The 23,653-nt window shown below is 47.7% G+C and overlaps 1 protein-coding gene and 1 pseudogene across 1 annotated transcript in view; one reads left to right on the forward strand and one right to left on the reverse strand.

Annotated features, from left to right (window-relative positions):
• ERN1 (endoplasmic reticulum to nucleus signaling 1) overlaps nt 1–23,653 on the forward strand; it is an 83,028-nt gene that overhangs the window by 32,239 nt on the left and 27,136 nt on the right. Inside the window, exons 3-8 of the mRNA XM_059996663.1 lie at nt 13,971–14,004; nt 15,090–15,162; nt 16,452–16,524; nt 18,657–18,779; nt 22,315–22,416; nt 23,213–23,474. Coding sequence (XP_059852646.1) covers nt 13,971–14,004; nt 15,090–15,162; nt 16,452–16,524; nt 18,657–18,779; nt 22,315–22,416; nt 23,213–23,474 — 667 coding nt within the window. The remainder of the gene's footprint in view (nt 1–13,970; nt 14,005–15,089; nt 15,163–16,451; nt 16,525–18,656; nt 18,780–22,314; nt 22,417–23,212; nt 23,475–23,653) is intronic.
• LOC132414866 (large ribosomal subunit protein eL43-like) lies at nt 2,972–4,781 on the reverse strand (annotated as a pseudogene).

The raw sequence follows: 23,653 nt of genomic DNA on the forward strand, positions 1-23,653 counted from the left end.
ACAGAGTGGTTTTGGCAGGTGCTTTTGTTCCTCAACCAAACACGTGTCGCTGTTCCCAGAAATGGAGATGTCTCACACCACAGCAGCAGACTACACTTAGTACAGAAAACGAGTTTTATTTGTTTTCAGAAACTAATTTGAGTCCTGGCATTTTACCTTAGGTGTGATCTTTCTAAGCTGTGATTTTGTAACTGTAGCAGCACCACTGTCTGTCTCTGAAATGTCACCAGTGAACATGGCTGAGTGTGTTTCATTGCTGCACTCCCAGCCCAAATACAAACTGAGAATGTTGCTGTCATGTTTTGTGTTAGATTCGTTTTACAAAGCTTGCCTTGGCTTGGTGGAGTTAAAGGACTTTTTTCGGTATTGCCACGGCCGGTTTAGGGCTTCTTACACGCCCCTTGGAATACTAGTTAATGCTAAGTTTGACTCTCAAATCTTCATCAAATTGCGGCTTATTCTGTAGCAACCCCACTCCCATTTCCTTCAATCTCCTTTCCAGTAATAGTAGGTATGGAGGACTGGGCCTAATTTATTTAGTTAGTTATTTACTTACTTATTTTTTTGGCTGCGTCGCTTGGCATGTGGGATCTTAGTTCCCCGACCAGGGATCAAACCCGCGACCCCTGCATTGGAAATGCGGAATCTTAACCACTGGACGGCCAGGGAAGTCCTGGACTGGATCTAATTTAGAACCATTCTTTACTAACTATAAAAATATGCTGCTCTCCCAGCCAGACAGGTCTAGACTCCTGAGATGTCCCCTGAATGGTTAATATTGGAGATTTCTTATGTGGGAAGGATTAAAACAAAATTAGTTATTTGAAACTTGAAGAAAATCTTCCCACATGACTTTCTAAGACCATGTGCCTCTTTTCACAGTTCCTACTTGTGCTGACAGTCATGGTGCACCCAGGCTAGAAAAGAGTGACGCTCTGCCCCTTGGTCACCACGTCCTGTCCCCTGGACTCGTGAAGGGTCTCCCAGATCTGACTACTTCTCCCTGTCCCCCTTGCCAGTGTCTCAGCCCCGCTCTCGACATCCACCTCCTGGATCCACATAACAGTTTCCTGACCGCCATCCCTGCTGCCTGCCTTATGCTCCCATTCACCCAGCACGCAGCCCTTGGACATACCCTCTAGAAAGATTACCTGGACCGTGCTGCACCCCCTGCTGAAATGCACTTGGTGTTGTCTGGAGCGGTGCTACTCCGTGTGTGGTCTTCCCACCCCTGTTCCTTGTCCACGAGAAGTACAAAAAGGGAGCGTTAGCCTCGTCCATGGTGGGTTGGAATTTTCAACAGCTGGCCCTTCACCACAGTTAGTTTGCGAAGCACTGGACCCCGGGGTGGAGTCTGAGCTCCTTAGCACACGTGCAAGTCGGGCTTCCCAGTCGGGCTCTCACCCCCCTCTCCAGCCTCAGCTGCTTGTTGCCGCCACGATATCCTCTCCAGGTCTCGGAGACATCGGGCCTTTGCTCATGTCCCTTCCCTGCCAGCAGCCTGCCGTGTTGGGCAGGCCCCTGTTTATCCATTAAGACCCCCTTCACATCTTACCTCCTGGACTCCTGCGGGGTGAGAGCCTCCCTCATCGAGCTCCGGGGGCATTTCATTGAAGCCTCTCTTACGACACTTCCTGTTTGCTGTGAATTTTTTTTACATTTGTCTTCCTACTGGACTTCTAATTCCTTGAGGGTGGGGTCTCTGGACAGCGAGGGATGCTCTAGTAAACTTCTGAGACACCCAGCACTGACTCAGGTCCCAGGTAACCCGGAGAAACAGGTGAAGCTGGGCTTTGCCTCCTCAGGATGTACTGTCATGGAAGGTTCCAGTTCTTGATCTTGAGTTGCACATGGCTTGTTGTGACTCTCTGCAGTTGGTTTTCCGTCCTGTCCTTCAGGCGGTGCGCACGTTCCCCTGAAGAGTCCAAGATTTGCCCTCAGAGGTGTGAGGGAAGCATGAGTAGGGGAGGTTGTGAAAGGGATGACTTTTCATTAGTAGTTCTAATCTGTTTTCTCTTAAGGAATTTTCTAGGCTTAAGATATGCATCACTACCTTTCTCCCTCATTGCTTAAGCACAAAAAAGGCGTTCATTTGTTCTCCATTGTTTCAGAGGACTGAAAATTAAGTTTTTGAGAGGGGCTGTGAGGGAGGCCTGTTTCTGCGTTTGAGTCTCTTGAAAAAGTATTTTCTCTCTTTCTCTTTTTTGTGTTTCATGTTTTATCACGAACGATTCTAAACATATACAAACATCGAGATAATTATATAACGAAGCCTCTTGTACCCATTACTCAGCTTCAGTAAGCACCAGCTGGTACCCAGTCTCGTTTCTCTGTACCCCCATTCACGTCCCTCCCACACACCTGGGATTTGCTTCAGAATAATACGTCTCACCGTCCGGAGGGCCTTATGAATTTATGAATAGCAGTCATCACACGCAGTAGCATAGGTTTCAGCTCTAGCGGGGGTTCTCTGCAGCATTGCTTGCAATGTATCGGAAGACAGTTGTGAATGTTGAAGCACCCAGTAAAAGGCCAGTTTGGGCTGTGACTTCGTTACTATTCTCTTGCTCATCATCATGGCTCAATTCATGGCTCAAGAATGAATTCTGTGAAGTCAGTGACATCCTGAGAGGCACTGGGGCCTAGTCCCAAGCATTAAATTGTCTTATCCTCCTTCACGCTTGGTTATAGTTTTAATTCCTTCACAGCTGGTTATAGCACGCCGTGTGCTTTTTTAGGTCTGAGTTACCTCTGCTGAGGGGAGGATGAGTAAGACCATAGAGTTCGACAGCCTTTGGTATGGGTGGTTTTTCAGATGACGTTGGTATTTCTACAGGATCGTCTTTATCACACATGACATTTGGTGACTTACAGAGATTACCCTGCAAGAAAACTCATAGCATCTTCCCCCAGTTCTGATGAGATTTGGAATTTCACTGTGGCTTTTAGGAGCTTCTGATTAGATGTCCATTTTATTTTATTTATTTTTGTTACATAAATTAACCTGTGCATCATAGGCTAGCAACATTTCAAATGGTGGTGCTTCTACTGGTCCTTCAATTCCTTCAGTCTTCTGATGACAGACCTTACTGTGATGGCAGGTGGTATTGTAGGTCCAGGCACCGCCAGCTACCGTTTTCAGGCAGGAACCACAGTGCCAAATGCCCACAGCTCGTCTCTTCATCTTGGTTTTGCCACGGAAGGAACAAGTGTACTTGGCGTGCTGGCTGATTTCAATTTTCTTCACCATTTTCCTGGGGGAGGCATCGTAAGGGGTCCCATATTTACCCACGATTCCGACCTTCTTGGTGCATTTAGCCTTGTCGCCGTAACCTAGGTCCAAGCCCAGAGAGCTAGATGTCTATTTTAAAATGCTGTCCTCAAGAAAGCTGAACTTCGAGGAACATTTGAGACTTGCCACCTTACAACTTGGACCTAACAACTTTAAGGGGAGTTCAAGGCGCAGGTAACCAAAGTTCCTTCCCTCTGGAGGGAGGAAATGAGGATTCCCTGATTGGTTCACTTGAGTGCATGAACCATATTGGGGATACCTAGGTTTTGAGTTAAGGGTGTGTGCGTGTGTGTGTGTGTGTGTGTGTGTGTGTGTGTGTGTGTGTGTGTGTGAATGGCCTTGTTTCTACCAATAAATTTTATAAGAAAACAGTATTCGACCCTTAAGCATTTTCTTGAGGAAGTGGCAGCTTTTGCCTTCAGACTAACCAATCTAGTTTCACCATCAGCTAGGGTCAAAATCTCCATGTCCTCTTTAACTCATTCCTTTCCTGCACTTCATTTTTCTGATCAGGACAAAGTCCTGTTGACGTTCTTCTTCCCCTCCTGTGTGGTTCCTGCCCACCACCCTCCCTGCCCACCCCCCCCTGCCCCCACTGGCTCAGACCTTCTTACTGGGGTTATGGCATTGCTTTCCTCAGTACCCTTTTGATTGCTGCTTCTCCTCTGTCTCATCTACTGTGTCCCCTGGTGCCTGCCTGTCTCACCTTCCTTCAGAGACTTGTACCACGTTTCTCTTCTTCTCAGAAGCCTCCAGCTGCTCCCTCCTTAGTGCCCACCACACCACCTCCTAAAGTTTCCACCCCTTTCTTCTCCAAGGTCTCACCCCTACCACGCAACCACCTTTCTTGTTTTGCTCGCAGAAGGAACGAGGCTCTGAAATATTTGGCGTACGAGAATGCTTAAAGGGAGCATAAAAGCAGTTGGGACTTCATTTGTGGTCTTTTGGTCCTTAAATACCTTTCAGGAGGGCCAACCCAAAACATTTCTGGTCGCTGCTGGACGTGCACTTAGAAGGGTCTGGTTTGCAGCGTTTCTAGCTGTGTCACGACATCTTACTCGTACCTGGAGAGGCCTCCCAGTCAGAGAGGGAGCTGGTTTTAAATGCCAGGTGTGTCGGGGCCAGCTGGGCGGTTGTGCTTTAGAAAGAAGAGGTTAGGAGGAGCAGGGCAGTAAAGCCAGTGCCCATCTAGATTCCTCCGGAGAAGCAGTGTGTTCCAGAAATATCGATGCTCATCTAGGGAAGGGAAAAGAATGATCTCGTAGGGCTCCTTGAGCTCCAGTCAGATGGGCAGCCTGTTCTGGCAGCTTCTGTAATCAAAGCGATCTTATCCCTTCCTACGTGAAAGTAAGTCTGCCCAGCGTCTCCTCCAGAGAGGGGCTGTCGGTCCCAAACTGCGCTTTGAGACAATTATTTAAATTGTGGTTGACTTCATCAGAGGCATTTTTCTGTGTTTAGGGAAGCCTGAAATAGTGCTGACCGGGTCCATCTTGCTCGTCCCCTGGGTTTCTCTTCTCTCTTCCAGCCCTGTGACATTGTAGGATCAGGCTCTCAAGATTTATACTACAGCTGAGGGTGGGCAGGAAGAACAGGCCTTTCTTTTCAACCCCCTGGAAAGGTATTCCTTAAATAGCTTCTTTTTTTTTTTTAGCTTCTCTTCTTAAAATTTTTTTTTCATTTTAGAAAAATTTCAACACACAAAAGTAAAGAGAATAGTAAGAAAGCCACATGCACCCAGCCACCCAGCTTCAGTGGTGGTCCACACATGACGTCCCCCTCCCCCTCCTCCATCATTTTGAAGCAAATGCCGTATCATTTTTTCCCATAAATTTAAGTAATTTTTAAATGTGAGTGAACAAGCAGAGCTACACCTGGGCAGTTCTTTTTGGCTTTTATCATGTAGGTTTCTGTGTGGAAAAGTCCTTCTCCTTAGGATAAACTTATCAGAATGATTATATCCCACATGCAGTATTGGATATCTTAAGTTATCAACTTCCTTTCATTCTGCAGACAGGATTACCTGCTAAGTATGAGGGGAGCAAAGACCCGGGCAGCACTTACACAGGAGTTCACGCTCTGATTATTCATTGAACCGTCGTAAGCCCCAGGCACTTGCCTGTGTGTATTTCACAAGAAACAAAATAGATAGTCCCTGCCCTACACAGTGCTTAAAATTCAATCCAGCCCCCAGATTTTTGAGAACCAGAGAGGCCACATGCAATTAAGTGCCTGTCACCTGAGAAATGTGGTAAGTGCATCATAAGAACTTACCAAGGGAATTAATTCCCTGGCGGTCCAGTAGTTAGGACTCCACACTTCCCCTGCAGGAGGCCCAGGTTTGATCCCTGGTCGGGGAACTGAGATCCCACAAAGCGGCGTGGCAGCCGAAAGAAAAAAAGAACATACCAAGTGCAGCAGGCGTTCAGTTTCTGATTTCCTGGAGAGAGGGGCATTTGAAGGACAAGCAGAGGTGGATGGACGGAGTTGCGGCAGGTCATGGTGAGCGCAGAGACTGACATGACAGCATGGGCTGAGTCTGGGGAGGAGATGTGACGAAGAAGAATTGGGCCCAGGTGTTACAGAGCCTTGAATGCTTAAGGCCTGCGGTTCCTTTGTGTGCGGAGGGGCCCTGGGAGCCCCGGCAAGCTCTCGAGGCGCTGCAGGTAGTTTTAAACTTTTAAGAGAAATACAGCAGCGCTGCACAGTGTAAAACACCACGCCTGAGGCAGTCAGTACTTTCCAGCATTAGATCACGCTACTTGCCTTTCAAGGACGTGTCTTTGCACAGCTGAGTTTTGGGCTGTGATACAATTCAAATACCACCTGGAAATCAACATGGCATGGTAATGAGAGTGGCTGTGTCTAACAAGAGTATAAGATTTGGAATATGTGCAGCGCCCGACAGGTACACACATCCCACTAGTGAGTAATTATGGTTAAGAATGAAATAAACGTTTCTCTTTCAGTTTACGTGTAGTAGTATTTTTTTCCACATGGCCTCTAAGTTGCGAGGCCCTAAATACTCAAGTCGTTTGGACCTAACCACTGAATAAATGGAACCATTAGGTATTTCTTTTGGCCTCGGGCCTTGTGAAGAAATTACCAAGACACTAAGGGTGCTGTGAACCCAGAAAGTTTGGGAACCTCTGACCTGAGCCATAGAGATGGAAGGTATTCAGTCGGCAGAGGGGAGCCGTTGTAGGATTTTACGTGGAGGAAAGACGAGAACAGATTTGCCTTTGTCGGCCCTCGGGCGGTGGGTGGAGTGCACGTCTGAAGGGCAGAGATCCGAGACAGGGAGCTTGGTTAGGAGGCTGCCTAGAGCCCGTGGGAAGTGGTGACTGCCACATTTTGGTGAAGGAGAGGAAAAGGAGGACATAGATTTTTGAGAAACGTTTAGTAGGCCTAATCTGATAAAACTCAGGATCTAATTGAATGGGAGAGGGTTAGAATTAAGAGAAGGTGGGGGGAGTCAGGAGAACTCGGAGGTTCCAGATTGTGTGACCGGGTGGAAGTGGGGTCAACGAACCGATCTGGGGGATGCAAAAGGAGGAGCAGGTTCAGGATGGATGACGGGTTCTGGGGCTGAGAGACTCCATAAGCAGTTGGAAGTGGGACTGGGTCAGGGGCTCTCCTGGAGAATGTTGCCAGATGTCACGTGGGAGAAGGATTTGTCAGTGTTTATTAGACTCGGCCACTGGAACTTGACACTGGCAGTTGTGACCTTATCCTGAGGGTAGGGGCCAGAGAGCAGCGCCTTGAGAAAGGTATGGAAAGTGAGAGGGTGAAACAGAGGATCCCGAGCGTTGGTTTCCCAGTACGGCTCAGCGTCAGAATCACCTCACATGTGTTACAAATTCAAATTCCCTGGCTCTACCTACAGAATCAACTTCCTGGGGGAAAGACCTAGGAATCAACATTTTAAAAACTATAGGCAAAAAAAAAAAGTGGTTTTGAAGAACCTAGGGGCAGGACGGAAATAAAGACGCAGATGTAGAGAATGGACTTGAGGACACGGGGACTGGGAAGGGTAAGCTGGGATGGACGAAGAGAGTGTCATGGACATATATACACTACCAAATGTAAAACAGATAGGTAGTGGGAAGCAGCCGCATAGCACAGGGAGATCAGCTCGGTGCTTTGTGACCACCTAGAGGGGTGGGTTAGGGAGGGTAAGAGGGAGGAGATATGGGGATATACGTATATGTATAGCTGATTCACTTTGTTATACAGCAGAAACTAATACACCATTGTAAAGCAATCATACTCCAATAAAGATGTTTAAAAAGAAATCTTTCTGGAATTTTGGTAGGAATTGCATTATACTTGTATATCAGTTTGGGAAGAATTGGTATCTTTTCTATGTTGAATCTTCTATACTATGAACATGGTATGTCTCTGCATTTTAGATCTTTTATTTCTCTTATCAGCATTTTGAAGTTTTCAACATATAAGTCTTGTCTCTCTTTTGTTTGATTTACATCTAAGTATTTTTTTAAGAACTGTATATGATACTGTGTTTTTAATTTTGATATCAACGTGTTTATCAATTGATTTTTGTGTGTTAAAAAATTTTTTTTAAAGATAAAAAACTCTAGACAACGTACACATTGCTGGCGGGAAGGCACGGCCCCTTTGGAGGACTGTGGCAGTTTCTTGTCAAGTCAGACGTAAACAGTATGGCTCAGTCATTCTACTCCCAGGTATTTTCCCAAGAGAGATGAAAATATAGGTCCAAAGACGTGTACGCAAATGTTCCTAGCAGCTTTATTCATGTTTTTCCAGCCCAAAATTGAAAATAACCCAAACATCCATCCACAGATGAACAATTGATGGTATGCCCATACAGTGGAGTACTATTCAGCACCAAAAAAGAACGGATACACTTAACATTATGGGTGAATTTCAGAAACATGATGCAGAGAGAAAGAAGCCAGACAGAAAAGAGAACCTCCTGTATGAATTCCATTTGTGAAATTTTAGAACAAACATAACAGATCTGTCAGTGGTGTCTGGGGTGGAGGTTAGGCTATTGAATCTAAGGGGATATGGGAAGATGTTTCAGGGTGATGGAAATATCCTGTATCTTGATCGTGAGGGTAGCTACGTGGATGTGCATGTTTTTCAAGACTCATCGAGGGAATTCCCTGGTGGTCCAGTAGTTAGGACTCTGTGCCCTCACTGCCGAGAGCCCAGGTTCGATTACTGGTCGGGGAACTAAAATCCCACAAGCCATGCAAGCATGACTCATCAAACTGTACACTTAAAGTGGATGCATTTAGGAGAGAACAGGGAGCATGTACAAAGGAGGCAAGGGGACCCCAGAGGTTTGGCGTGTTTATAGGCAGAGGGGAAGGAGTTAGCCAGAAGGATTTGAAGATCCTTGGAGACAGGATACCGTCTGGGGGCTTTAGATGTGTGAGTGTGAAATATCTGTGAACATGAAGGTGAAAACGTCCTTTTATAGAGATGTGGAGGGAAGGGTGGGGTTGGGCAAACCTGGAGGGTGAGGGGTAGGAAGTTTCTGAGAACCCGGTCTGCCCCCCTCACTTCCCCTGTGCCACAGAGGGGAGTCATGTGCGGAGAGGAAAGAGCCTTGAGGCAAGGGGTGAAGGTCTGAAACACCAGCTGTGAGGAACGGGGAACAGAGGCCAACCAGTAGGTAGATAAACATATCTCCTATGACATGGGGCCCAGCTGGCCATACACGTATTTTGGTATCACACACGTGATTATAGTGTTTTCTTCGGCAGTGCTCAGAAGCCTGGGCAGAGGAAAGGGGATTGCTGGGTGGATTCTGGGTTGAGGGTTGATAGAGCAGAGCTGCTGGATTGTAGAAGTGATCAGCAATGGATATCCAGGCAGGGCAGGAGTGGAAGTGGGAAGGAAACTAACATTTATCGATTGCCCCCCCGTTCAGTAAATATACTGAGCAGCTCCTGTGCGCCAGGCACTGTTTTAGATGTTGGGGGTATAGCAGGCAGCGAAAGATAAATCCCAGCCCCCTTGGATCTTCCAGTGGCCCAAGTCAGACGTTTAAAAACATAAGCAAAATACACAGTACTTTGGAGGTGGTCAGTGTCATGGAGAAAAATTAAGCAGGGAAGAGGGGTAGGGAATCCTGGGGGGCAGGAGATGGTCGTGGAAGACCTCCCTGAGATGGTGACATCTGATCGAAGACCTCGGCACAGGGAACAGTAAGTGCAAAGGCCCCGAGGCAGGGGCAGGCTTGGCAGTACTCGGGAATACCCTGTATTCCAGCGTGGCATTCCAGCGTTCCTCCTCACCAGAATAGAGTGAGGAGGAGATAATCGGAGAGCGCCAGGGTGGGTGTGGGAGGGGGGGGTTGTGTGGGATTTGTAGGCCGCTGTGTGAACATCGGCCTCTACTGAGTGAGATGGGACCCATCAGAGGATTGTGAGTGGCAGGGAAGCATAATCTGATTTACGTCTTCAGAGGGATCACTCTTCTCTATCAAGGCACTGACTTACAGTCTTAACACATATTTAACCTTTAATCCACACGGAGATGCTGCATGAGTTTGGTGTTATTATCTCTATTTCTTTTTTTCTCTTCACTGATGAGGAAGTTGAGGCTCAGAGAGATTTGGCGGAGTAGGATTTAAGCATAGGTCTTTCTGATCCCAAAGGGCACACAGACTAGGAGAAAAGGGAGCGCTTTTCTCCTAGGGATGCTGTGAGTAGGAAACAGGATGATGCTGTGAGTAGGAAGGGATGCTGTGGGATGGGATGCTGTGAGTAGGAAACAGGATGATGGAATAGACCACGGAGTTTGGCTTCTCATGGCAGGTGCTGGCGGAGAAATGAGCGTCAACAGAACGGTTTGAGGCTTGCCCGCCTTCTAGGAGAATGGCCTTAACAAAATCGGGTAGTCAGACCAGTCTGGAGAGAAAGATGGAGGGTGTGATTTGGACAAGTGGCCGTCAAGGTGCTGGCAGGAGATAGTGGAAATGTCCAGTCAGTCCAGAAAGAAGAGCTCGAGAGATGGGGACCTAGAATTTCCCCACTGTGGTTATGGTTGAAGCTACAGAGGTGGATGTGCTCTCGGAGAGAACTGAGGGGAGAACCTGGAAAAGTTCCTCCCTGTTGGAGTAGGGAGTGGGGAGGAGAGGGGAGAGGAGTGGGTGGGAGAGAGAGAGAGGGAGAGGTGAGTGAAAAATCAGTGCAGTGCAAGGGCCACAGAGGCCAGGAGGTGGAGAGTCTCAAGGAGGGGAGGGATGAAGCCCGTGGGCTGGGGCAGCAGGCACGTGGGATAGCCCGCGGGGTGAAGGGTAGAGCTGTTGTTGCTGATGGACTGAGAGCTCAAGAAGGGAGCAGAGTGAAGAGTGCGGTTGGGGTCCAGCGCAGAGGGAGAAGGTGTGAGGTTTGAGAGAGGATGGGATCGAGGATGAAGGCGAGAAAGGTATTCTTGGAAAGACGAAAACTCACTTCTTTCGTAGATACAGGATGTTTACATTTATTTTAAGTCATTGCTGCCTCAGATTGAAAAGGAGGATTCGATCCGCACAAAACAGGAGCCCTGAGTGTCACCTGACCTCACCCAGGTTTCTCCAAGAGTAAAGGTTGTGCCGTTTCAGGTCTGAGCTGGATGGACCCTGGAGGGGAACCGAGTACAGTGGCTGCTCCCAGGGGAGCAGTGCGCAGATCTGTTTCTGTCTTAATCTTGGAGACCAAACACTGATTTCAGCTTTATTTTCCTCTTCTGATATCTTTACCTTTACCTTGAATAACACCCATTTTTATACTTGTAAAGTAACCCCCCCCTTTTTTTTTTTTTCCTTCTGAAAGTAAAGCAGCTTTGTGAGATGGCTTTTATCCTTATCAGTCCCCTATAGGTAGAGAGGCTTATTTTGTACCAGTGTTTGTTTATAGCCTTAGGGTTAGGCCACTGTTCCTTTTCACATGGGTGATTTTTTTTTTTTTTTTTTAAGAGCAAGAATCTTGCCTGATACCAGTTCTCATTATTAAATCCAAAACAACTCCTTTTTCGTGTTAGGCTTTCAGTGCACGTTTTCAGATGGTGCCTTTTGCTGGCTTTTCAAATATTTTTATCTTTTAACCTTTTCTGTTATGGAAAATTTCAAGCATATGTAGAGAGAAGAGTAAAATGACAGGCCAGTGTTGTCAATTCTATCTTTGAACATTTGTCAACAGGCTGCCGTTCTTTGTCTTATCTGCCCCCTTCCCATATGATTTTTTTTTTTCCCTGTAGTATTTGAAAGCAAAGCGCAGGTTCAGATGATTCTTTAAGGGAAAAACATGAGTGGAATAGGTCACGGTTACGCATTTGCTTGCGTGTATCGGAGCTGTGTTAACAGTCATGCTGTGACGTGGCCTGCAGCTCTGCAGATGTTTATTCCAGGGGCCCTATATTATGAATGGATGAGAAGGCACCCCTGCTGGAGTTCATGTCCCCTTAAGCCTAGGAGGAAGCATGGCTCTTCAACACCCATGTAGGTGTCTACCCATCCTTCTCTGGCTTCTGCTGGTGGCCTGTGTCTTAACTGGAACCTTTCTGGTGCAGGGCACACTTTGGGACCTGAGGCCTCCGTGTCAGGTGAGCCGTGAATAAGCTCTAGAAAACCAGGAAAGTCTGCGCCAGAGGACGAGACCCTGAGCGTGAGCAAACACTGTCCAGCAAAGATAAGCTCAGGAACAGGAGTCGAGATCCCGTTGGTCTCCACGGCTTGTTTCTGGCGAATGGCTGGGATTCGGTAGTGTCCTCCTCATCTGGGTTGATCTGCGATACCTTTAAGTGGCTGAAGTGAGCAAAACCGACGCCCTCTTGCCTGCTGTGTTTGCTCTGGAACATGCCTTCTTGCTGTCCCTGGCGTGCACGGCTTCTGGGCTGCGCTGGAGGAGCGGGGTTATAATTGCTCCCTGACTGTTTCAGTAGGGTGAGTGCTGTGTGCCCTCGTTTCCTGTCTCTTGCATCAGTCTGTTTGTGAGAGTATACCGAGAGGCGATTAGTGGGAACAATAAACGTGTGCTTTCTGACTGAAAGTTCCTCCTGTTTCCCGAAATGCTTTTGGTTTTAATGAATTGTTTGTTCGCTGCCCACAGACCACACGTGGTGCCTGCGCTTCTGTTGTGGTGAACACCCATATGCCTTTGTGTCAGAGCCGGACTTGTAAAGCAAAATCAACAGCTGATAAGGCTTGAAAGAGTTTTCCTTCCTCTGAGAATCCAGGCTGACCCAGGGAATTGGACAGCTGCCTGTCACCATCAGCAGAGCCGGTGTCCAAAATCATATCACAGTATTTGCCGTCCTCGCCCCAGCTTTGAACTTGTGGGCAGCGTGGCCTGTAGTCTGTGGGGTCTTGACGGCTGGAAATGCCTCATCACTGTGCGGTCCTGTGCCTGGGGATTTAGCTCTGTTACAGCAGTGTCGGTGGCCTCTCTCTCCCACCTCCGTCCACCCCACGGAATCGGGAGCACCCTCTTGATCTGTGCCCAGGAGAATCTAGGGAGGGAGAAATTCTGCCACTTAGACTGTTGCAAATATTAAAACTGACTTGGAGAAAAAACTTTTTTTCTGATTTCAAAAGTAATGCCTACTTGAGTAGAAATTTGGGGCCATATAGAAAAGGTGGGGGAGTCATTTCTATTTCCAACAAAGATAACTTACAGTTCCCACTCTTTTTTTTTGGCCTTTCCATGTAGTTTTTTTTTTTTTTTAATGCATATTGAAGGTTTTTCTCCTCAGCTGCATTAATACTCTAGGTACAATGTTATCTTTTCTCCTGAACATAACAGTATAAAGATTGATACAGTTTTTTAAACTTTATAAGCCCTTTCAGAAGCCTTAATTTCCTACCAAGTGGACAGCCCATAATTGAACCATATCACTAAATAGTAGGTCATTTGTGATGCTGCTGTGAGGATCTTTGTACTGAAGGCATTTTCCACATTTTGTGTTGTTTTAAAACTAGATTTTCTAGAAATGGAATTAATGGATCAAAGGGAATCAAGAAGAATGAACACTCAAGGCTCTAAAATTGCCATATTCCTGCCCCAAAGGCGTGTACTTACCACCTACCATCCAGGCGTGTACTTACCACCTACCATCCAGGCGTGTACTTACCACCTACCATCCAGGCGTGTACTTACCATCTACCATCCAGGCGTGTACTTACCATCTACCATCCAGGCGTGTACTTACCATCTACCATCCAGGCGTGTACTTACCATCTACCATCCAGGCGTGTACTTACCACCTACCATCCAGTCAAATTCTCATCAACAGCCACATTGCTTCTTAAGTCACAGTTTTGCTTTTCCCAGTGGGAGTATCTCGCAGCAGGACAGGCATCTGACCAAGGGATGATTTAGGTTTTAGAAGTCCTTGACGTGTCAGGTAGTGACATTGTGACCCACTGTCCACTGCGGGTTGTCACCAGTGTTTCCTTCTATGCCCATCCCCCAAGTTAGAGGCACGTTTCCTGACAGCAGTTCCCTTCTGCTCTCAGGCCTCTCTCCAATCTCGGCGACAGCTGTAAGAGCTTACATTTGTGTTTCTGTGTGTGAGTTTTCTAAAGTGCCTTCACATACGTTATGTAGATAAATTTATCGGTCCATCTTGTGTTCCTGGGAACTCTAGGAATCTTGATATTTTAGAGTCTGTCTGACGATGCCTTTGTTGTTGTTCTTTTGCACAGATCCAGTCCTGCAGGTTCCAACACACGTGGAAGAGTAAGTTTTCTGATTTGCTGCAGCACTTCCCTTTAATTCATTTTCTATTTTATTCAATCAGTGTTTACGAAGCTAGTTGCTGGGAGTACACGTATGCATAAATTTAAGGTAGAATGAGAGTGACTGAGACATAGGAAGTCTTACAGGTGCTTTGAAAGAAAGAAGCCTGTGTTGGGGAGAGGATGGTCAGTTCCCTGGGAGGCGGGGTGGGAAGGCAATGGTATTAAAAAGGCTTATTTGAGATGTAACTTAAGTCGAGTTTTGATCTTAAGCTTCCCAAGTCCTCAGGAGGGCCCAGGGGTCTTTAGATCTCTCCCTCTTCACTGTGCTTAACCGTGGAGAGGAGACAGGAACGTGACCTGCTACTAGAGTGTGTGTTTTGGAGTAAAAGTTGGATAGCACCTCCAAGAGCCTCAAATGATGCTATAAACACATTAGAGGAAAGACTCAGCAAGGGGTTTCTGAGTGACTGCGTCGTGCGTCGTAGTTCAGTCGTTAGCAGGTTAACTTTACAAAAGAGCACCTTGAACCTGCTTCCTGGGAAGCTACTGATGAGACCTTGACCCATCCCCTTGGCAGGTTCTTTCTCATGTCAAGCTTTCAGAGTCTGCTTTTACTGCCTCCTAAAAATGAATGTTTGTGGAACACCAAAGGCAGATTTGTTCTCCCTGTTTACGTACCATGCCATGCTATTAAATATTCATTGTTGAAGTTCTATATGCAGCTGACTGGGAAACTGAAAAGCAGACTTGCTGGGTCCTTTTCACTTATTTTACCTTCATCCAGGACGCCTTGACGGAATGATGATTTAGTCTTCTGTGGTTTTGTACTGGTTTTCCTTTGTAGGTTGCTTTTTTTTCACCCTAGTATAGTATAGAGCACCAGAAGGATATTTTATTATCTGCGGGTAAAATGAAAGAGCAGTGGATGGAATTGTTTTACACACACACACACACACACACACACACACACACACACACACCCCACTCCCCCCACCTCACCAATCATGGCTTTGCATGGCTTTGGTATTTTACTCTGTGCCCTGGGCTATAATCTTTCACTGATACTTATTGCTTAACTTCTAGGCCTGCATTCCTCCCAGATCCCAACGATGGCAGCCTGTATACGCTTGGGGGCAAGAATAATGAAGGCCTGACGGTGAGTATATTTAGCTGCTTTCTACTCCGGAGGCTCTAGACCACTGACCTTCAATTTAGCTGTGCGTTGAGATCACTTGAGAGCTTAAAAAAAAATTTCTGGGGATTCTGAATCAGGTGGTCTGGATTGGGGCCTGGGCATCAGTATCTTTTCACAGCTTCCTCAGTGAGCTTTTCAACGTACAGCTCAGAGTTCAGAAACGTTGATCTGAACCAGCAGGTTCTCATGGCTCAGCCAGCACTCAGGAGGCGCTCAGCAGACACCGCCAGGCTCCAGACTGGAAACCTTGCAACGACTTTCTGATCCTCAGAAACATCTGGGGGAAACCCAGTCGTTACTGCCTCTCCGTGGCATTTTTCCTTTGCTAAGGCTTAAACACCGGGATGATGGGGAAATCCACATTGTTGGTTATTTAAAGTTCTGTTTACTAAAGCTCGAGAGAAATCTTTGCTTTCTTGGAGAGAAAGGTGACAGCATCGTAGAAGCAGGTATCTGTGGAACGGTTTCAAGAACACAGAATGTTCCAAAAATAAAGTATTCTGAAACAAACGTTAACCAAAAGGACTTGTCAGATGTCAGCTGTAGACTCAGAAGAATCGGTTTTATGATGAAATGCAGTTGAAACATGTGGATTGCTCTGAGTTTCTTTTCCTGGCACCTACCATAACTTCCTTTTAGTACCAAAAGACCCAATTCTCTTCTGTTTTTCAGTAGAGAATTATTTGCTAGAGAAAACACCAAAACTTCTTTTCCTGCCTCAAACTCCTGTGTTGCCCATGAGTGATGACTTCTCCTTTCCCTCGAGGCTTCAGCTGGGCACCGAGGCTGCTTCTCTTCAGAATAGTCTCATGGCTCACTCCCTCTCTGAGGAGCATTTTCTATTCAGTCAAGCCGGCTCTGGGACAATTTTCCAAGACAGGACAATTCTTCCTGCCTGCCCCCCTTAGAATTTCAAAGATTGTATAACCCTCCATATTTGTATGTCTTTTCGGAGAAGGTTTGTGTCATCCCCAGGAGCGCTCTGGACAAGAGACTTTGAGGGGCTTGTCAAGTAACAGAATTCTTGTTTCTAATGCCCAGAACCTGGAAGCTGAGGGCTTGTCCAAAGTGGATAGGGGAGCCTGGGGTGCCCCTTCTCCCTGGTTTCCAGTTAGGAAAACTCCCATCTACCATCAACAGTGCTCCTCCCTTTTAGCAGAATTGGGTAACAGAAACTGTGCAGTGAAATTGTAATAATTGCACAAGACTTGGTTAACTTTTTTTTTCTCTTTTCCTTTTTTTTTTTAAAGAAACTTCCCTTTACGATCCCAGAGTTGGTGCAGGCATCCCCGTGCCGAAGTTCAGATGGAATTCTCTACATGGGTAAGGGTTCCTGAAACTTTGATCCCTTTTGGAAATGAACCCCAGAATCTGAGAAAGTGGCGTGTCTGAGAGAGAGGTGTAGAGTCACTCCCCCACTGGCCCTTCTGGGAAAGGTCTTTCTTGCCTCGGTTGTGCTGGTTCACGCCAGGATCAGCTGACCTATTAAGAAAGGGTTCCCCCCACTTGGGAGCAGACTTGACACCATTAGGTTACTCATTTAACAAGCTTTTAGCTGCTGTGTTGACCTACCCTTGCGATTTACAGATTGCAACTTGCAACGTACTCAGAAGCAACTGGATGAAATTTAAAGTGAATACCATCGTCTGAGCCAAGAAAGGGAAGCCAGGCTCTGCCTATTAATTATAGGGCTTTCTTAGTATTTCCTGCTATCAGAATATTGGATTAAAAACAGCACATAACAGCTTGCGTAGATAAGCTGCCTTCGTACCTACAGGGGTCACATCTTCAAAGCATCAGATCAGCTGCTTTTCTTTTACCATGTTGCTGCCAAAATGTCAATAAAAATGCATTTGTAACCCAAATGAGAGCTGTGTTTGTCTTGAAAGCGTAGTAGTAATAATATCCCGTATTTATAAAGCAGCTTGCTTTCTGAGGAACTTAAAGTGCTTATTGCCTATTCATGCCTCGGGAGCTTTATGTGTGTTTGTGGGCCTCGAGCGCAGGCCCAAGCTGGATTTTAAGTTTTTGTCTAAGGAGACCGGGGCTCTTGCTTCCTTGCACACCTTCAGAATGAGGAAGCCCCCAGCCTGGGGATGCAGAGGAAGTGATCGGCACAGGCTTCCTCTGTCTTCTGGGCCATGCCCCGGGCCCCTCTGAACATCTCCTCACCCTCCGTGTCACTGTTTTCTGCCTGGTCTTCCAGCTCTGACCAGCAGTTCATCACTTAGGGTGCATTTAGAGTTGTGGCCGTTGGCCGATCCATCCATTAAAGGGGTAGCTGAGTTATGCAGGCTGTGATGGTCCTGGAAGTAACCCGAAGGGTGCCAAGCCAGATGGAAAGGGGTCCTGGTCACAGCCGTTTGGTGATGTTTTCTCTCTGTCTTCAGATCTTTTTCATATTAAGATTGGTCTTTGAGAACGGGAAGTTGCGACCCACAGACACGTTTCGGACGGGTGCTACCTCTGTTAGAACTAAGCGTAGCTTTAGCAAATTCTGATGCCCTGTGATCTTCCTGGCATCTTGGTACTGTGCTTCCAAGAGTCCCTTGAAATAGGAAACTTGGCTAATAAGGTAGGAAGACACAAGAGACAAGGCTTGTCTTACAAAGCAAGCCTTACGAGACAGAGACGTGCGCATCACGGTGAAGGCGTTGACCTTCAGGTGGGAGCTGTATTTATCTTGAAATCGCAGTGGTAATAATATCCTGTGTTGATAAAGCAGCTTTCTCAGGAACTTACTAGGATGGTCTGGTGTATATAACCATAGGTATTGATACATACGCTTTGAGCTTTCCTCATCGTGTTGTTTGGCTATGCTGTCCACCTGTTTATAACTTTTAATCAGCTGAATGAGGGGAGGAGTATAGCGTGTGGCTGGGGAGTCACTTACTGGCTGGGGTCACGGTCGAGATAACTTTGGCCTCATTAGCACCAGGTTGCCACCAACTCTACTGCCCAGTCACAGGTACCAGCTGATTAGAGTTAGAAACAGTAACCGTAGATCCTCTCTACATGAGGGCTCATTAGTAGGGACGCTGAGATATATGAATGATGGTTACCAGGGAGACAAACCCCTGGGTACATTTCTGGATTTATATAGATCCTAGTCTATGGGAAAAGGATTGCCTTTACAGGCCAGATTTTTCATATTTAAAGACATTCATCAGAGCAATAAAATCTGTGAGTTATTACATTATTAGGCTTGGAGAAATTTTTATACCATGACTAGGTTATTAAGTTGTTATAAGACCCAGTGGTCCAAGAAGTTTTATTATCTCCACATTACCATTAACCTTGTCACCCTTGGAGCCACAGAGAAATGTGTTTGACATCGTAAGAATTTCAGGCCTGTCTGTCAGTGCAGAGAACATCTTGAGCTGCTAGTTTGGCAGGGATGTTTTTTTTCCATATTGGGCGAGTGTAAACCACAGCGTGTCCTTGTGACCTTGCAGGTAAAAAGCAGGACATCTGGTACGTCATTGACCTCCTGACCGGGGAGAAACAGCAGACTTTGTCATCGGCCTTTGCGGATAGTCTCTGCCCATCAACCTCTCTTCTGTATCTTGGGCGAACAGGTAAGAAGGAAGCTTTTATCATGTACAACCTGCCTGTATGCAAAAAAGGACCTGAAGTAGCCTCCCCGTGGGTCTCTGCCTCCGGGCTTCATTCTCTAGAAGCTGGCCAGAGCTGTCTAGTCCACACACAGATTTACCATGTCATTCCCCTTTATAAGAGCCGCCCCCCAGCCCGGTGGCTCCCCAGTGCCTGAGGGTTCCAGTCTAAACCGCACCGTAGCCCGCAAAGCCCCCTTGATGCCTCCGCTACCTCTTTTGCCTCTTCCCCCGCTGCATTTCCCTCACTTAAACATTTCCAATCAGGTCCCAGAATAAACAGTGCTATTTTTTTAAACTTGGAGTAGTGGGGTCCGTCTCTACCAGGTACACACGTTCTTGCCTGTGCGGCCGGCGTCCATTCTTCCTTCCCAGCGCTGCTCAGAAGCCTCCCTCTCCGTGAAGCCTTTCCCCGCCTCGCAGCTCCCCCACTGCCTGGGGACCACAGCTCTCCGTGCTCGGCACGCACAGCGGTTCACACCGCCCATCGGCGGCCCTTCCCAGGCATCAGCAGCGCCCTCCTCCTCGGCACCATTTCCCACCTCCTCCCTCCAGAGCCCCTTCCTTCTCAACACTCATCACTACATGTTTCTAAATCATATGTGCGTGTTTTCTGCCTCCCCTGCTAGACTGTCGGCTTCCTGAGGGCAGGACTTGGTTTTGTTCGCCTGCCGAGTCTCCACACCTGGCGTGTTGCTGGCACGTAGCAGGTGTTCAGAGGCTGCAGCGAGTGAATGGGTGGGGGCCTTTTCCTCCAGGGATCTGCCTTACTCATTTCACGTGTGCAGCCCCTGACCTATACCACTACTCCATAAAAACTGTGGCATGGACGGCTAAAATAGAGCTAAAAGGGGAAGCGAGCAAGAAAACATTTAGAATGGAAAGATTATACCCAAAACCTAAGATGCAGTCATTACAACTGAGCACTAAACTTAGGTCTAAGCATTCAGGTAGCCAAGGCCTTAAGAAAAAGAGAGACAGAACCTTCCTTCAGGTGCTGTGGAAAACAGTGCTTTTCTAAAAACGAGTGAGGCTGATAATCTTGGGCCCTAGAGGCTGGCTGAGCTCTCCTGTAATCACAGGGGAGGGTCTCTGTGAAACCGCAGGACTCTCCACTCACCCCCATCCCCCATAAATATCAAGTATTCCAACTGTAGTGACCACTTAGGGTTTGTTTGTTGGTTTACTGTGTCCATCAAGTAAAGCCTTACAGTGGTTCCATCTTCACCCAGGAATAAACATTGCTTGGTTATCAGGTAGAATTGCAGTGTCTGAGGGAATCAGGCTATGCTCTGGCGTCCGGTGGCGTGTGTGTGTGTGGTGTGTGTGTGTGTGTGTGTGTGGGCGTGTAATGCTATCTGTTGTTTCCATTATCTGTCTCTGCAAGCAGACCACCCTAACTTAGCGGCTTGCAACACCAACATTTTACTGCTCACAAGTCCATGGGCTCAGCAGGGATGGATGGCCTCCACTCCACAGGCTATTGGCTGGGCTCACTCAGATGTCTGGGACCTTGGTTCAGCTCCATGCAGATGGCCTGGACTTCTTTACATGGCAGCTGGGTTCTCCTCTTGAGTAAAAGTGGACGTTGCGGGAATTCCCTGGTGGTCCAGTGGTTAGGACTCTGCGCTTTCACTGCTGAGGGCCTGGGTTCAATCCCTGGTCTGGGAACTAAGATTCCATAAGCGGTGAGGCACGGCCAAAAAAAAAGAAAAGTGGACGTTACAATGCCTCTAAGGTCTGGGCTCAGAAGTCCTGGAATTTCACTTCCGCTGCAGCCTGTTGGTCAAAGCAAGTCACGGGGCCAGCCCGGAACCAAGGGGTAGGGAAATAGACTCAGCCTCATGGTGGGAAGACTGTCACGTGAGGTACAGGGATGGGGGAGCATTGATGGTGGTGATCTTTTCAGACCTTCCACCACAGGCTTCCCTCTGGTTGCAATAATTCACAACCCTCCTACATGCAGAATATACTCACCCCTTCCCAAGACTCCCCAAGTCCAGCCACAGCATGGGGCTCAAAATCCAGCAGCTTTTGATCTGTATCTGGTTTGGAAGTGGGCGAGGCTTCTGATCTGGAGACCTGTGGATCAAAGGAGACACATTATCTCCCCTCCAGCATAGACACAGATAGGAGAGTTGCACTGGATACTCCATTCAGAAAGGGAGGGAAGGATAGACGCACAGCAGTCACTGGTGCTTAGTGATTCTGGAATCCAGCCAGGCACATGTCTTCAGGTTCCCCTACTCTGAAGATTCCTTGATTAGGGCCCAGTCTTGCCCTCTGGAATTGGTTCCCCAATGTGTTGTTCTCAGCAGCCTGGTCCTCCCCTCTGAGAAGTCCTTTCTTTTCCTTAAGAAACAGTGAGGGTTTTGTAGTTTTCTCAATCTGTTCCTTGTCCATTGAAAGTTGGGGATAAAGAGGACTTTTTTTTTTTTCCCCCATTTTTGACTGTCTCTGTATTTTTTGGTCCATGCTGGTATCACTCCCTTAAAAATCTTCGTGGGCTTCCCATGTGTCAAATTATAGTCTACTCCATTAGATCTAAAGCTATACCCACAAATCTCTCTACTTTGAGGTATGGGACAGCACTCTTACGGTTCTTAGAACCCTCTTACCTAGCAGAGGGTCTATGTAGGACCACCTTAAATCTTTCTGAGGCCTCAAAGGAGGGCCTTACAGCCTCATCTTTGATTTGAGCTTGACCCCAGAGCCATTTTTTACTGGTAGCACCTGAACCTGATCTTTGCCCTAAGGCCATTTTTCACATTGAGAATCTTTTCCAGCTGGGGCATCAGTCCTGGACCCTCTGTAGTTCCTCTAGATTCAGCTTGAAAACTGAATGGTTTCTTCTTTCGCTTATCTGCCTTGCGTCGTACCATACGCAGTTAAGAGAAACCACTTGGCGTGTTCTGCATTCCGCCTGGAAATCTCCTTAGACAGATCCACGAGTTTATTAGGTACTTTCTTTCTGTTTTCCAAGTTACTGCAAGAAGTACTTCTACTAATTGTGTTGCCACTACCTAACCTGGGTCATCGTTTTCAGCTTCCAGCAGCAGTTTCCTTACTGCTCTTCTAGCCTCCATCTGCCACCCGCTCCCAAGGTCAACGCCACACGTTACAGGTTTTTGTTACGGCACCATCCCACATCTGGGTAACGGTTTCTCATCTCAGCTGTCTATTGCTATACTGTATAATAAACCACCCGAAAACTTAAGTGGCTTAAAACAACACCAAGACATCGCTCATGATCCTGTGAGTCTCGAGTTGAAGGGCACAGCGTGGGCGGCCTGTCTGTGCTCCACCTGCTGTCGGCCAGGTTCGCTCCTGCGTCTGGGACTCCAGTCTTCCTCCACGTGGCCCGTCTCTCTCCACATGGATGGCCTGGGTTTTCTTACACACCATTTAGGGAGGATTCGTCTGTTATAATTTAGAGGAGGTCAGCACCTCCGCAGGTGCCGTGGCCCCTCCAGGTAACGGGCTGGTGTGTGTTCCCCAGAGTACACCATCACCATGTACGACACCAAAACCCGCGAGCTCCGGTGGAACGCCACCTACTTCGACTACGCAGCTGCGCTGCCCGAGGACGACGTGGAGTATAGTAAGTTCCCCCAGCACCTCGGTGGCTTGGTGAGGTCGGGCGGGTATTTGTGACCTGTGGGGAAACGAGGGCTCCAGAAAGCTGCATTTCCTTTTTAGACACTCTTGGTCACCAGGTTCTGGACTTCCGTGGACTCGTAGTAAATACTTCAGTAGTCAGTGTTGAAGGCAGGGGCCTGGGCGAGAAGTGTGGAGGGAACCCAGGTAAAATGGTGGCGAGTTTAGCCCGAGAGGAGGGAGGGCACACTTTGTTGAGTCCCTCCGTGTCCCAGGAGGAAGTAACTACGAGCCCATGGGAAGCAGAAGCAGAATTAAACATCAGCCTGTGACATAAAGGCCAGTTTTCCCATCTTAGCACTGGTACCCGAAAGTCTGACAGACCTCCTCTGCGGTCACACGTGGGCAGTGGCAGTGGTCAGCCCGGACTCTCAGCTTGCTCGGTAGTTTGAAATGATTGCTATCAAATACCAGATTCATAGGCCCTCCATTGCTTCCTTTCTTCTCAGCAGTTGAATCCCACTAATTGAATCGAATGCTATTACCAAGTGAAGAAAGAACATTACCACGTGAGAGAGTGACCCTGTTTTATATTTATAAACCCGGCAGCTCTCAGTGTCTTGCTATCGTAGGGCCTGAGAGAGTTCGCTGGAAGCCAGCGGAGTTGTCTGGAGGCGATCTGAGAACACTCCAGAAGGCTTGTTTCCTCTAGCTGAGTGGCTGCAGCTTGCCAGGGGAGTAGAGGATGTGGTCGCAAGCTGGGTGAGACTCAACACGCTATGTTTATCTGATCTGTACAGAAATGTCCCACTTTGTGTCCAATGGCGATGGGCTGGTGGTGACCGTGGACAGTGAATCTGGGGACGTCCTGTGGATCCAAAACTATGCTTCCCCCGTGGTGGCTTTTTACATCTGGCAGCGGGAGGGTCTGCGGAAGGTGATGCACATCAACGTCGCTGTGGAGACCCTGCGCTACCTGACCTTCATGTCGGGGGAGGTGGGGCGCATCACCAAGTGGAAGTACCCGTTCCCCAAGGAGACGGAGGCCAAGAGCAAGCTGATGTGAGTCGGGGACTCAGGGCAGAAGGGGGCGGCTGTGGCCCTGGTGTTCTGGTGCTGTAGCAGCAGTGAGCCGTACCATGACCTGAGGACCAGGGCTCGGGGCCGGCGTCCCTGAAGCCGTGAAGAACATAAAGAGGCAAGAACGACTTGTTCTGAAACCTCAGAATCTAAGAACTGGA

The sequence above is a fragment of the Delphinus delphis genome, chromosome 19 (genome assembly GCF_949987515.2).
Source record: "Delphinus delphis chromosome 19, mDelDel1.2, whole genome shotgun sequence".
Lineage (NCBI taxonomy): Eukaryota > Metazoa > Chordata > Mammalia > Artiodactyla > Delphinidae > Delphinus > Delphinus delphis.